We start from the raw sequence: 13436 nt of genomic DNA on the forward strand, positions 1-13436 counted from the left end.
GAGTTTGAGACCAGCCTGGTCTACAGAGCTAGTTCCAGGAAAGGCTCCAAAGCCACAGAGAAACCCTGTCTCGAAAAACCAAAAAAAAAAAAAAAAATTATGCCAGCAAATTCTTATACTGGCACAGTCGGTGGAAGCATCAACTCTGCCCCCAAATGAGTTTATATGTGTGTATTAAGTGTGTATGTATATTTATATATATGTATACATATATGTACATATGTGTATAGACATATGTGTCTATGTATAGTGTAAAATTCATCTAAAATAGGAGCTGAATCATGAGGTGTCAGAATAGTTAAACAACTACCAATCTGAGCAACAACTTATAACATCCTAAGCACAGTGGCCCTAAGACAGGGCTTCTGATGCACACATAGCAACACAACAAGGGCAAGGTCTTCATTTTCCTCAGAGCCTGGATTGTTCACCTGTGTATGCACAACAGGTGCCCCTCATCCTTCGGTTCCCTCAGACAGAATCCAGCATGAGGAGGCAGGTGGCCAGGGCCAGGGTCAAGACGTTGCACCAAGTGTTGTGAGGGACAGATGGAGCAAGACTCTCTTAGTGGAGCAACTCGGGCATGGATGACAGGGCTGAGGCCTTTTTTCTCTGGAAGGGTGTTGTTTTCCCTTACCTATGGGAAAGCAGGGACGTGGTGGACTAATTTGTGCTAAGAACCAGCACTTGAGAGGCAGTCAGCAGACGAGTCTACTTGAGAGCCTGCACGCTGTAGGAGCAGTGGGCTCCTGTTGATTTGTGGAGCATGAAGAACCGCTCTCTCCCATTGGAAACTGCTGGAAGATTTTTTTCTCCAGGTTTCCAAGAACATTAATGGCTTTGTGTGACAAATGCAAAAGAGAAGAACCATAGTGGCCAAGGTCTGGGCAGGAAACTAATAACAGAACCAGAGAGAGCCCAGCCCGTGAAGCTGAGCTCCTAGAGAGTTAAACTCTCCCGGGACAAGAGCAAAGAGCTAACCCAGGCAGATAAGACATTAGGAGTATCACAGCAAAATGCCATGGCCGCCTTTGATCTGACTGGGCAAGAGATGGGAACAAAAGGCGAGATGTGACGTTGCATGCCTGTAACCCCAGCACTCAGGGAGATGTGATTGCATGCCTGTAACCCCAGCACTCAGGGAGAAACTGAGGCAAGAGAATTACCATACATTCCAGGTCTGCCTAGATACATAGTTATTCCCAGCCATCCTACACAGAAAGGCCTTGTCTTAAAATTAAAAGTAGGTGCTGAGGAGATGGCTTAATGGAAGCCTACATCAGGCGATTAACTTACTCCAGGAGACAGCACTGCCCTCTAGAGTCTGCAAGCACGGCTCTCACATAGTATACACACATGCGCACAAAGACACATATGCACAACAATACTTTTTAAAATCTTAAAAACAAGCAGTGACAAAGCCTGAGAGGGGGCAAGGAAGGATGAGGGCTGGTGCCAGCAGGTTCCAGCACAAGCTCTCGCGATGGATGGAGGGGAAGAGACTCCAATGTTTGTGTGTGGGCAGGCCAGAATCTCTCTGCTCACTTGTCACCTGCCCAGCCCTCTTTCTACAGGCCCCTCCCAGAAGAGCTCAGGAAACTCTTGTATTGAGACAAAATCTTCAAAGATTTTGATCTGGGAGGAGGGGCCAGACAAAAGACAGGAAGAATGACATGCTCATGGCATCTTGGAACCGTAACCGCCTCTCATCCTCCTCTCCTCTAGTTGCCAGTTCGCTGATGAGAAATGAAGGCCTAGGGATTGCAGCGAATGGGTGAATGCCCGCCTATTGACAAGCATATGTGATAACAAAGGCAGCTTGATCTTCATTCTCATGGCCTTCCTCTTCATTGCCCTGGGAATCTTGAGATGGAAACCGCTATTAGAGTAGACTTGGCTGAAATGAGACAGCTAGCCTATCATTTGCCGTCACTGTGCTCAGCAGACATCACTAATTGATCACAGATGTCTTTCCGATTGAGCCCAGATGCTCTCTCAGGCTCTCCTCCGCTAATGAGGATCTCATTCTGTTCCATCATCCAGTCCCTATAGCATGATTGAAATCTCCAAACACGGAACCTCAGACTGTCATGTCTAGTAAAATTGTCTGCACCAACGCTTATTTCATTCTCTGGAGTAGCTGGCAGAGTTTCAGTTTGCCAACCCCAAGGACTCTCCGGATGGTATTTATAGTTTGGAACACGGGGATGCGCCACAAGATTAATCTGCCTGAAGGTTGATAACAAAATCCTAATCCCTGTGGGTTTTCTCTTTCTTCTTTCAGGTGGACAGGACGGAGGTGATCCGTACCTGCATAAACCCGGTGTACTCCAAACTGTTTACGGTGGACTTTTACTTTGAAGAGGTTCAGCGTCTCCGGTTTGAAGTCCATGACATCAGCAGCAACCACAATGGGCTGAAGGAGGCTGACTTCCTGGGTGGCATGGAGTGCACGCTTGGCCAGGTAGGCAGGAGAAGTCCCTTGGACCCTCCCATCTGCAGGCCTTCCTCCCCTTAGCCTTCCTCCCCACACCTGAGTTTTGCTCTTTCCTTCCTTTCATTCTCCTTCTTTCTTTTTTTAAACTCTTGCATTTTCCAATACTTTCTGGCTACTGTCCGATTTATTATATTTACCAGAGGATGATCATACAAATAGGTGACATTACTTATTTTGCAAAGTTAATTATCTTCCTTTCTGAATGGCCTCATTGTGTTGGTCATTTAAACAACTGTGTGTTGGGCACCATCCTCTATTCTTGGACCTGTTAATAGAATCCTATCCCTTTACAGACTTCCCATCTCCCAACTGAACTGTAAGACTCACGCACGTTCTTCATTCAAATTTATTCCAAGTCTCCTGAGACAAAAAAATAAAATGACCCAAGAAAAGAACTAAATATAGATACTTCAATTTAATCCTAGTGGGAATATGAAGTAAATATCATCATTAGATTCCTAGATCAAACAAAAATCCGATTCTGACTGATTATATGACCAAGTAGTGGTTCTCAACCTGTGGGTCACGACCCCTTTGGAACTGCATGCCATATATTTCCATTATGACTCATAACTAACAAAGTTATAGTTTTGAAACTGGCGTTGATGCTGAGACCGTGAAGAGGAAGCACATTCCCCGCAGATGGAAAGAGTCAGGGAGGAGCGGCCATATGGTAGAGAGCACCTTTGTTTGATATTGCCTAAACCCTAGCTCTGAATTAAGAAATGAAAAGAGTTGACACACACACCATAACGGTCTAAAGATGTGATCCGGTGAAAGAAAAGCAACAGCTAACGGTGTACGGTCAAGCCAGCTGCCACTATAACGGGAACTGAATTTTATTAGGAACATTCTGGAAGCCTGTGCATAGCAAACATCAGAGTATGTTTCCTAGGACAGAAAACAACTGGACTTCTATACAATCTGGCTGAAAACACTCTGGACGACCTTTGGTTAAGGTCTGTTCCTAGGCTGGGAACATCAGGCTCCCAGCATTCCTAGCTGGCTGCCTGGGTAGCAAAGGAGGCTTTAAGGATGGGCAGAAGCATCAAGCAAAGCAGTTCAGGGGCTGGGGGTCAGAAGGCAGGAATGTGTGCTCATTTCCTGGTGACTGAAGCAGGATGCTGATGGACTTGTTCTTTGTTTCTTATTATAGCTTGCCAAGGCAATGCCATTCGCCCGTTCTCTTAGCAGTCAAACTTTGATCATTTTGGGATCATTATTTTTTGCCATGTGACTATAGAAAATAGCTCCATCCCCAACCTAGCAGGAAATCCTGCCTAAGCTCAGCCACAGATCTCACCCCTCCACTTAGCAGAGTTTGACACAGAGCTATGACTGTGACCAGCACTAACTAGTGAATCCTGAGAGCATTTGAAAGCTTCTAGTGTAGAGACACAAATAAAGACCATTTCCCCTTTTCCTGAGATTCCAGGAACACCGTAGCATCTTGCAGCTAGACTAGGGGTATGTATAACTCCACAGGGGGCCAGAAGCTAAAAATAGCCACTGAGGCACAGGCTTGACATACTGCCCCTGAAGCCTAGCCATGGAGGTACAAGCTTGTCATACTGCCCCTGAAGCCTAGTCATGGAGGTACAAGCTTGTCATACTGCCCCTGAAGCCTCGTCATGGAAGTACAGGCTTGACCTGCTGCCCCTGAATCCAACTCCAGATGACACGGTTGCCTCTGTCATTGATAATTCACCCCATTCTGTTGGCCGTGTGATTGGCAGGATTGGTTTTCCCCACACATTTGCATTCAGCACTGCTGGCTTCAATCAAGGGAAGAATCCCATTTTTTATGACTAGAGTGATTGGTTTGGGGAGGCAATATAACATTCATTCATTTATTTATTCATTCAATAAGCATTTGCCAAGTTCCTCAGATATGCCTAATACCATACTTGGTGCTAGAGATCCAAAGACGAAGAAGATAGGGACCCTACACCCAGAGAAGCTATATTTGACTGGTAGCATTGACCTGTAGATAAACAAAGTGCATGTGGTTAAATGATACAATGGAAATGTGTTCCAGGAGTGGTAGGATAAAGACTTCCCTGCCCAAAGGGCATCAGTGAGAACTTGCAGGAAAGATAACTCTGAACTTGAAACTTGAAGTTAATAGCAGTTCACCAGCACAGAAAAAGAAAAACGGGACCTTCCAAACAAAATGACCAGACCATGCAAAGACATAATGGGACAGGGGGTCAGGACAATGACAGAGAGATCTGAAGAGACCTAGCTGGGTGGTCAAATGAGAATAAAGATGCTGATATGAAAGGAAGAGCCAGGCCAAGCAGCTTTAAGCATTCTTTGGTTTGTTTGTTTGTTTTTCTAAAACTGAAAGAGCTTAGATTCAATGCATCTTGTTCCCTTGGTAACCAGGGGAAGGACAAGATTGGATGCATGCATTAGAAAGAGCACTTTGGCATGCTCACTCACAAAGTAGGCACAGGAGCAGAGAGATGTGGAGGCAAGGAAAGCACTTAGGAGATTAGTTCAGTAACAGAGGAGCAAGGGGGACCACAGTGAAGGAGAGTGGGTGGAGGAGACCCAGCAGAGAGGCTGCAGTCAGCAAGCCAGGAAGACTATGTGAGGTAGGGTGTGTCTTCCAGGTGACTAGAGGAGCACTATGACAGTCCCTGAGGGTAATCGTTCAGGAAGGGGTGGGGAAGGAGCGTAATACCTACCTGTAATTAAACTCAGGACATTTGTGCAAAAACAGAGGAGTTGCCAGTGCCCGCTGCCCACGTGAGTCTGGAATAGATGCTGCAGCTTCAGGAAATCCCCCTGAAAGATGATGGTAGGTAGCATGGAAGAAGCGGTTAGCAAGCCTCTCTATCTGTTGGGTCCAGGGGGTAGCGCAAAGATGAGAACACCACCAAGTCTAATAAACCAGAAGCAAACTTTATTCCAGAAACCAGATCCCAGGAAAACCAGAAGCAAACTTAAAACTAAAAAATTAAAATAAAAAAAAAATGAGCAAAACCGCCACGGGGCACAGAAGCTTATTAGCTAGCTGAAACCACAGCCAGAGATGGTGTTTGTTAGGCTGAGGCCCGGACTAGTTTCTGAACCCACCTTTTATAGTAAGGGTACCAAGCATTAGGTCTGGGCAAAGGAATTTTTACAACCTTGCCCTGACCCTTGGGTTGGTCAGCGGAGACCCTAATGAGGGGAGTGAGTGTTGATGTCAGTGGGTAACTAGGCAGCCATCATGAAATATATTTCAGAGAAGATTATAACGAAAGTCACTAATTGTGAGAAAACAGATGTCTTTAGCAATTAGTCAGAAAGGAACTGCTAGTAATACTAGAAGGTTAATAAATTAGGATTAACTGGTTCTTAGGCTGAGAATTTAGAAGACCGTGGAAAGCTTTTCACACTATCTCAAGGTAAATCTTCAGATACTGACTGCCATACTTTACAACCTCCATTACCAGAGCTCATTAATTAAACCATTGTATTTGTCCACTGCCTCCTGGTACCTCCAGGTGTAAACTGGAGTTCCATGCCTCTCTTCTGGTGGTGCCAGTTTTCCATAATGGAGACAGTGTCTAACCCAGAGGTCAGTATCTCTGTCTCCTAAAGGTTAACTCAGTTCACATCTGTAGTTTATCAGGGTCGGCCAGGACACTACTCTCAATTTGCAGGGAGAAGCTCTGTCCTTGTAAATAAAACAGCTAGTTATGAAATGACCTAAGCTCCCCAAGCATCTGAGAAAATAGTTCACTGTGAATGACTGACTGATCCTTGATCTGCTGAGAAAGCTGCTGATAGTCTGTTCTCGTTCTCCTAGACTTAGAACTTCATACTTCTTTATTTCTACATTCTTATTTTTGGAATCTACATTTTTATTTTCTTATTCTTGGACTCTTCAATATCCTCATACATGTGTACATATGTGCACACATACTGGTGCATGCATACACACAATCACACTTATGTACACATGAATGTGAGTACACACAAACATCCACCTATGGACACACAAGATCACACATGATTACCTACACATTTAGTGAGCCAATGTTTATAAAATGCTGGGCAGATTCCCTGGCATAGAGGGAAGTACTTGGAGTGTTGTTAGAAGTGGTATGAGAGACATTTTTCATGTAGTGAGGGTCTAGGGATGGATGAGAAGGATTAGCATTGTCGGGGGGAAGGAAGAGCTGTAAAGGATGAGTTCCCACCCCCGGGCAGTCACCAATATTGAATGTACAATTTCACCTCGATTGTGATCTACTTCAGTTCAAAGATTCAAGGCATACACTGGATCATGTGACTGGATTTCCTAGCATTTATTCTTCTAGGAATAATTTATGTAAATAATTGTTTTAAAATAGAATGTTGAAGTAATCTGGGCAGGTATTTCAACACTTATCTTGCTACAGCTAAGGCCCACTAGCAGAGATGAAGTGAATTCGCCAAAACCACACAGGGAGTCACATGCGGGGAGCCTGTCCCCTCAAGGCTTCCACGGGTACTTGAGGTGCTTGCTGAGTTTGCTACTTGCCTACTCTGCCATGAACAGTCTGACTTTTGGTTTAGGGACGAAAAGCTGCAGCCCTCAGCAGGCTAGAAACTGGCATTGACTGTGCAGTTGGGTCCTAGCACAGCAAGTGACTCTGAGTAAAAATGCCAAGTGAAGCCAAGGGAGGTTCATGTCCTCAGAGAGGGCTGCAGACAGAACCATACATATTTAGCAGATGGGAGACGGGGGGGGGGGGGCGAGTCATGAGGACACCAAGTGATCAGAGAGCTCAGCTTTCCTTCTGGAGAGCTCGGAGACCATCCTGCCCCAAGCTAGACACAAGGCTAAGCCATCTTCTACTCTACCCTACAGGGGGTTCCCAGAAAAGATAGGATCCCTCACTACACAGAAGAGAAGCTGCCCCTTCCGCTGACTCTCTTTCCCTCTTCCATTGCTTGTTAGCTAGTTCACTCGTCCTTCTGTGTCCATCTTTTTCACACACCGAAGACAGTGGTCATAAATAACAAAAGTGACGTCCCCAAGCTGCTGGGCTAAGGAGCTGCTGTGCCTCACTTCACTGACTATCCCAACCCCCCGCAGAGAGAGACACTACCCATTACTGTTATTGTCATTAAACAGTTGAGAAAACTAAGACCAAGTAACACAGGCGCATTGTCTAGCGTTACGTGGCTCTTTATGGTCCTTTCCATTTATTCTAGTAGCTAGATCATCACTAACCCGTATAAATGAGAAAGTAGTATTAGTGCAAAGCCAAGTCGGAGCTGACCTTGGTAGTGTTTGGTAGAGCATTTTTTTCTAGTAAAATTTGTTTTATAACTTTTTATAAAAGGAACTTAGATAATCTATAAACACTTTCCCAAAAGCTCAGCATTAGTTATCGTCCCTTGAGAAGGACACTTGATTTAGGATTATAATATAAGGCCTGGAGAGATAACTCAGCAAGAAAGAGCACTTTCTGCTCTTGTAGAGGACCTGAGTTCATTTTCCAGCACCTATGATGGGCCCCTGACAGACTCCTGTAACTCCATTTCTGGGGATCCAACAACCTGTTCTGTCATCCAGATGCCTGAACCTAGCAGCACAGATGTACACACATACACATAATTAAAAACAAACTAAATCTTAAAAAAAAATTAAAATTGAAAGACTGCAGCAATGTGGCTTCTTGAAAACTGTTGGTGTGACTGCCAATCCCCTAAAGCCAGACTCTTATAAAATCGGTATCCAGGGACATCCCCATCTGACAAGAATTCCTTCCTTGCCTAGCCATATTGGACATACTCATTGCCTAAGTTCTTACAACCGTTTTCTCTTCTCTACGCTGCAGCAACATTTATAGCCATATAAACTCCTCTTCTTTATTGCCATGTGGCTGCTCCTCAATGTGTTTTCTTCTCGAAAATAACTGAGAACCCCATCGGTAAGCCATTGAAGAAGTACTGGACTCAGTATCACTGGGTTCTTTGATTCCTGTTCATAACAGAAGGCTAGCAAACCACATTATGTGTGTGTCTGTGCATCATATCAATGCCTGTGCCTGTGAAGACCAGAAGAAAGGCATAAAATCCCCTGGAACTGGAGTTACAGGTAGTTGTGAACCACCGTGTGGGTGCTAGGAATCGAACCCCAGTCCTCTATAGGAATAGTCGGTGCTCTTAAGCACTGACCTATTTCTCTAGCCCATGATTCAGAAACTTATGAAAATGCAGACTGTTGGGCCTATCCCAGAGCATCTGGTTCAGGGGGCTCCATGATGAGAATTTCCAAGCTTCCCAGTGATGTCCCTTGTGATGGACCAGAGACTATGCTCTGAGAACCCTGCACCTGCTAAAGAGTCAGCCTCTGTCATCGGCTTTAGTGATGAAAGAAACCAGCGATACAATGAATTATCTAGAGAAATTCAGGACCGAGAAGCAAGAATAACATTCCATCATAAAGTTTACATCTCTACAGAATGACTCATGGGTTATATGAGAGAGAGAGAGAGAGAGAGAGAGAGAGAGAGAGAGAGAGAGAGAAAGAGAGCGAGCTTGTATATAGGTGTATGTTGTAGAGAGTAGTGCATGTATATATGTGTGAATGTAGAAGCTGGAAAACCATCTCTTATTGCCCTGGAACTCATCAAATAGACCAGGTTGGCCAAGCCAGCAGGGTAGGGTGCCATGCCCACCCCATATTTACCTGGGTTTCTTATGATCTAGACTTTGGTCCATAAGCTTTGCATGGTAAGCTGTTTAACCACCGAGCCATCTTCGCAACCCATCCCTGCCTTGTAAAAATATGGGTCCAAGGGATGAATTAAGGTCCTCAAGGTTGCAAGGCAAGCACTTTACCAACTGAGCTGTTTATGTCATCAGTCTTTGATGGAGATCTTGGCTGCCACTGTTTTTGCTATCATTAAATATAGTCAAATAGACCTATTATCCAGATGATGGGTTTCCTTCCTGACACAGAGCTGTCCAGATTATATCAGCTCAGTGACCCTTGAAAAGAGCAGTAGACCTCAAATTGTCATCATCTACGTGAATTTGCTCTAGGGTCACAATGGCCCCATTTGTGGACACCAAATATGTCATTTAAACTTACTGTAATGCCCAGAGCAAGATCCAAGGTCAGCATTTTGTTTAGTGTTTTTTATCTAGTGTTTTTGTGCCTTAAAATTTACACCTGGAGAAGTCAAATTTACATATTCTAGCAAGCAACTTATTTCCCCTTTGTTTCTCGGAGGAAAAGCTTTTCCTAATTTGCAGAATCACTGCAGTGGCAACTGCATAAGTGATGAATGATGTCACAGTAAACAGTGTTCTTTTGCTCCCCTGAACTAGCCATGGAACCCCATAAAGCAGTGCCGCTCCCTACTGCTGATGCTCTGCTCAAAATAAGCAGGATTCAGGGTGCTTGTGGCCAAGCAAGTCCCCAGGTCTCCAAGGAGAATAAAATCCTCTTTCCTCTTTCTTTGCTAGCTCTTTCTGACTAGCAACCTTCAATTCAAGTCCTAGGAAATCTCCTGTCACAGCTTCGCACCTCCTTTAGAGGGTCCACAATTAGAGTCACGCATTACACCTGGGGACTGCCACCAAGTCACCATGGTGTCCCTGGCAAATTGCTTAACATCTTTGTAGCATATGGCTCATAGACTTTATCTATCTTTATAGAATGTTCTAGGTCAATCCCTTTATAAGTTCCTTCACATTCTGAGTCAATGACTGCCACTCATTTCTTACCTTCCATCTCTCAGACATTAAGCATTCTTTTCTGTACTCATTCATCTGAAAAATGGTCCCTCAAGTCCGCACCACATAGCCCACATGCTCCTGCTTCCTTCCAACTGTGACTCAGCATTTGGTGTGAGATGCCATTGAGTGACAGATGGCATTGTTCTACCTTAGCACCCCCCTTCCCAGGAGAAAGCTAGCCTGTGCCCATTCAATTTCAAAGATACTATTAAAAAAAGATATACTCAGTAGCATTTTAAATGAGCTTGTGTTTATGGCCCTATTTCACATCTATAACTATTTGATACCTGTCTTAGCCTTATCTGACTCAGAGGAGGAATGTAAGACAGCCAGGACTGAATGAGACTTTACAGGCTTCTATCTCTGTGTTAAAGACAGCTCTAGGCGTTAGTCCTGGTAATAGCCCTTTTATTCAGGCTAGACAAGGCACTCAGCCCCCAGGCCAGGTTACTAAGACAAGGAGCCGCATGGTATAGCTGAGACAACCTCAAGTTCTGCTTTTTTATCCCTAGCCAGCTTTCCTTAGATTCTCAAGTCCACCCAGCTCAGAACTGGCTGCCCATGCAGCCTGGCCCTGTCACCATGACACTTAGCATACACTTCCCACCAGCTGTCACTTGCCTTTCCTCTGAAAATGCTGTCTTGAAGCCCTTATCATATATCAGCCTCCTGAGTATCAGATAAGACTTTGCTATCTTTGTCCCAGCATGGAGCCAGAAGACACTGTATCACCTTAAACAGAATTATCAATATGCCAAATCACCAGTTGGTGAACCCCAGTAATCAAAAAGTTAGTTTCCCCCAAACCATTCTCGACAAAATCTTTTTATGTATTAAAATGAAAATGTTTTACCTTATAAAGTTTACTGTATTTATCTTAAAACTGATGAGTAGTTTTGATTTCTTCTTCAAGCTATGTATGAAATTCAGTTAGTGTTGATGACGAACTTTTCTGAATATCAAACATAGTCATAAGAGAACTAAATAGTCTCTTGTGTTTTCTTCTAAAGCGATGGGAAAATATGGTGATAGTCGTTATGCTTCCCACTTTTCCAAAGGACAAAGCCTCGGGAGGATGCATGTCTAAGCGCTAACAGTGATGGTGTCTGGGTTGTATGATTGTGCTTGGTTTGTAGTGTTACAGCTTATTTTCCTATATTTCCCACAATAAATTTATATCATAATTGCAATAAAAATTCCAACAAAGGATCTCTCAGCAGTCAGTAAAGTGTTTGCCACTCAAGCGTAAGGACTGGAGTTGTGGTTCCCTGGACAGACGTAAAATCCAGGCTAGTCAGAGTGTGTCTGGAATCTCAGCACTAGGGAGGTATAGACAAACAGAACTCTGAAACTCATTGGCCGGCCAGCCCAACCCTACAGAGATCTCCAGGTTTAGTGAGAGACCCAGTCTCAAAAAATACAATGAGGATCAATTGAAAAAACTACCTGACATCAACCTCTGGCTTCCATATGCATATACACACACATAAGTACCTGTATACACACATATACAAACACACTCATATGTCATATGTATTCACACTTAGCAAGAAACAATTAGTGTCTATCAGTAAAAACAAAATCATAAACACTCATAAATAAGCAAAAGAGGGAGTAACATACTTTATAAAGACTCTTAAACCCACCCCACTCACACAATGGATGTCCACATAGATTCAAACACACATGTAATACCATGTGCGCACCACACATACACACACACACACACACACACACACACACACACACACACACAGACTCTTAACCCACTGATAAACTTTTTCAATATGTGCAGAATTTCAGCCCAATATGTCAGTAGGAAAAGCCTGCTGTGTGAGGTATTTGTAAGGTTCTGAGAATTCATCATTGGATGCTGTTGGGAAAACCTTGGTCCCCAACCCTCTGCCCATGGGAAACAGAATTGGCCTGGCTAATCTGATTCTGATCTTTTGTAATATTACTTTTAGCTACCAAAAAGATCTTGGAGGGCCTGGGGCACTAATAACAAATAAGTTAAGGAGCCACCATTGGATCTGCAAAGAGGCTGTAAGATCCTCCCAGAGCTGATTCAAGTCAAAATTGAGAAACATAATATTTATATTTTGAATTAATCTAATAGGATTTAGGGGGAGGAAAAATACCTGCTTGGTTTACAAAGTCACTCCCAAGAGTCTTAGATTCAGATCCAAGGACAAAATGAGGCCAGGTATGAATTAATTAGTTTTGTTTTGCATGGAACGTAGGCCTCTGGGGCTTCTCCTTATACCAGCGCAGGTCACCCAAGGTGCACACTCCTGAGTCCCAGCTCCCAGAGGCCCAGACTCAGCTGACTGCAGTCACAACTCCTGCTCTAGGAGCATCTGCCCACCTGAATGCTCAGGGCAGCACTCTTGGCCTCACCAGTCAGAGGAACAAAGGAGCAGAAATCCTGCCAACTTCTATCCCCTCTGTTAAAATTCAAAGCAAGAAATCTGCTGTTATAGTTAATTTGCTGATAGAGCCCCAGTGGAATCAGACAGCTGAGAAGTGAGGAGACAAAGCAGGGATGGGTTTAGTCCCACAAAAAAGCAGGTTCTCTCTGCCCTGGTACTCCTGGCCTCTCCATAACACTTGGGTGGAGGGGCGCTGTACCATCTCTAATCAGATATCCCCATAATGAGAGTGTAGACTGTGGTCCCACCTGCCCAAGTCATATCTAACTTAAACACATTATTTTGTGTTAGATATCTACATCTCCTTAATTTCCAAAAAATGCCCCAATTTGAAAGGTATATTTTATGGCCAATTCATAATAATAAATCACTTTCATATCAAGCCATCTCAAAGAGATGATCAGGCTTGGCATTTATGCTGCTATTAATGATATCATCATCATCACCATCGTAATGATCACTTCACCACTAACACAACCATTACCATCACCATCAGTGCCATCACTGACATCATCGACAATTATTATTGCCATCACCTTCATTATCACCGCATCCCCACTACCTCAGCTACTGCCACAATTACTAATCCTCATCATTACCATCAGTGCCACAGTCATTGTCACCGACACCACTACCATCATCACCGTCATCATCAGCACCACTCTAATGATCATACCATCATAACCCCGCCTCCACTGCCTCCATTGTCATCATCACCATCACTGCCACAGTCACCTTCACCAACACCACTACCATCATCACCGTCATCATCA

General features: G+C 44.0%; 1 protein-coding gene across 2 annotated transcripts in view; it reads left to right on the forward strand.

Annotated features, from left to right (window-relative positions):
• Positions 1–13436, forward strand: part of Cpne4 (copine 4) — a 481784-nt gene that overhangs the window by 319349 nt on the left and 148999 nt on the right. For both annotated transcript variants that reach the window (XM_005368465.3, XM_026789948.1), the window contains exon 3: positions 2285–2464. In XM_005368465.3, the coding sequence (XP_005368522.1) occupies positions 2285–2464 (180 nt within the window). The remainder of the gene's footprint in view (positions 1–2284; positions 2465–13436) is intronic.

The sequence above is a fragment of the Microtus ochrogaster genome, unplaced genomic scaffold (assembly GCF_000317375.1).
Source record: "Microtus ochrogaster isolate Prairie Vole_2 unplaced genomic scaffold, MicOch1.0 UNK33, whole genome shotgun sequence".
NCBI classification, from domain to species: domain Eukaryota; kingdom Metazoa; phylum Chordata; class Mammalia; order Rodentia; family Cricetidae; genus Microtus; species Microtus ochrogaster.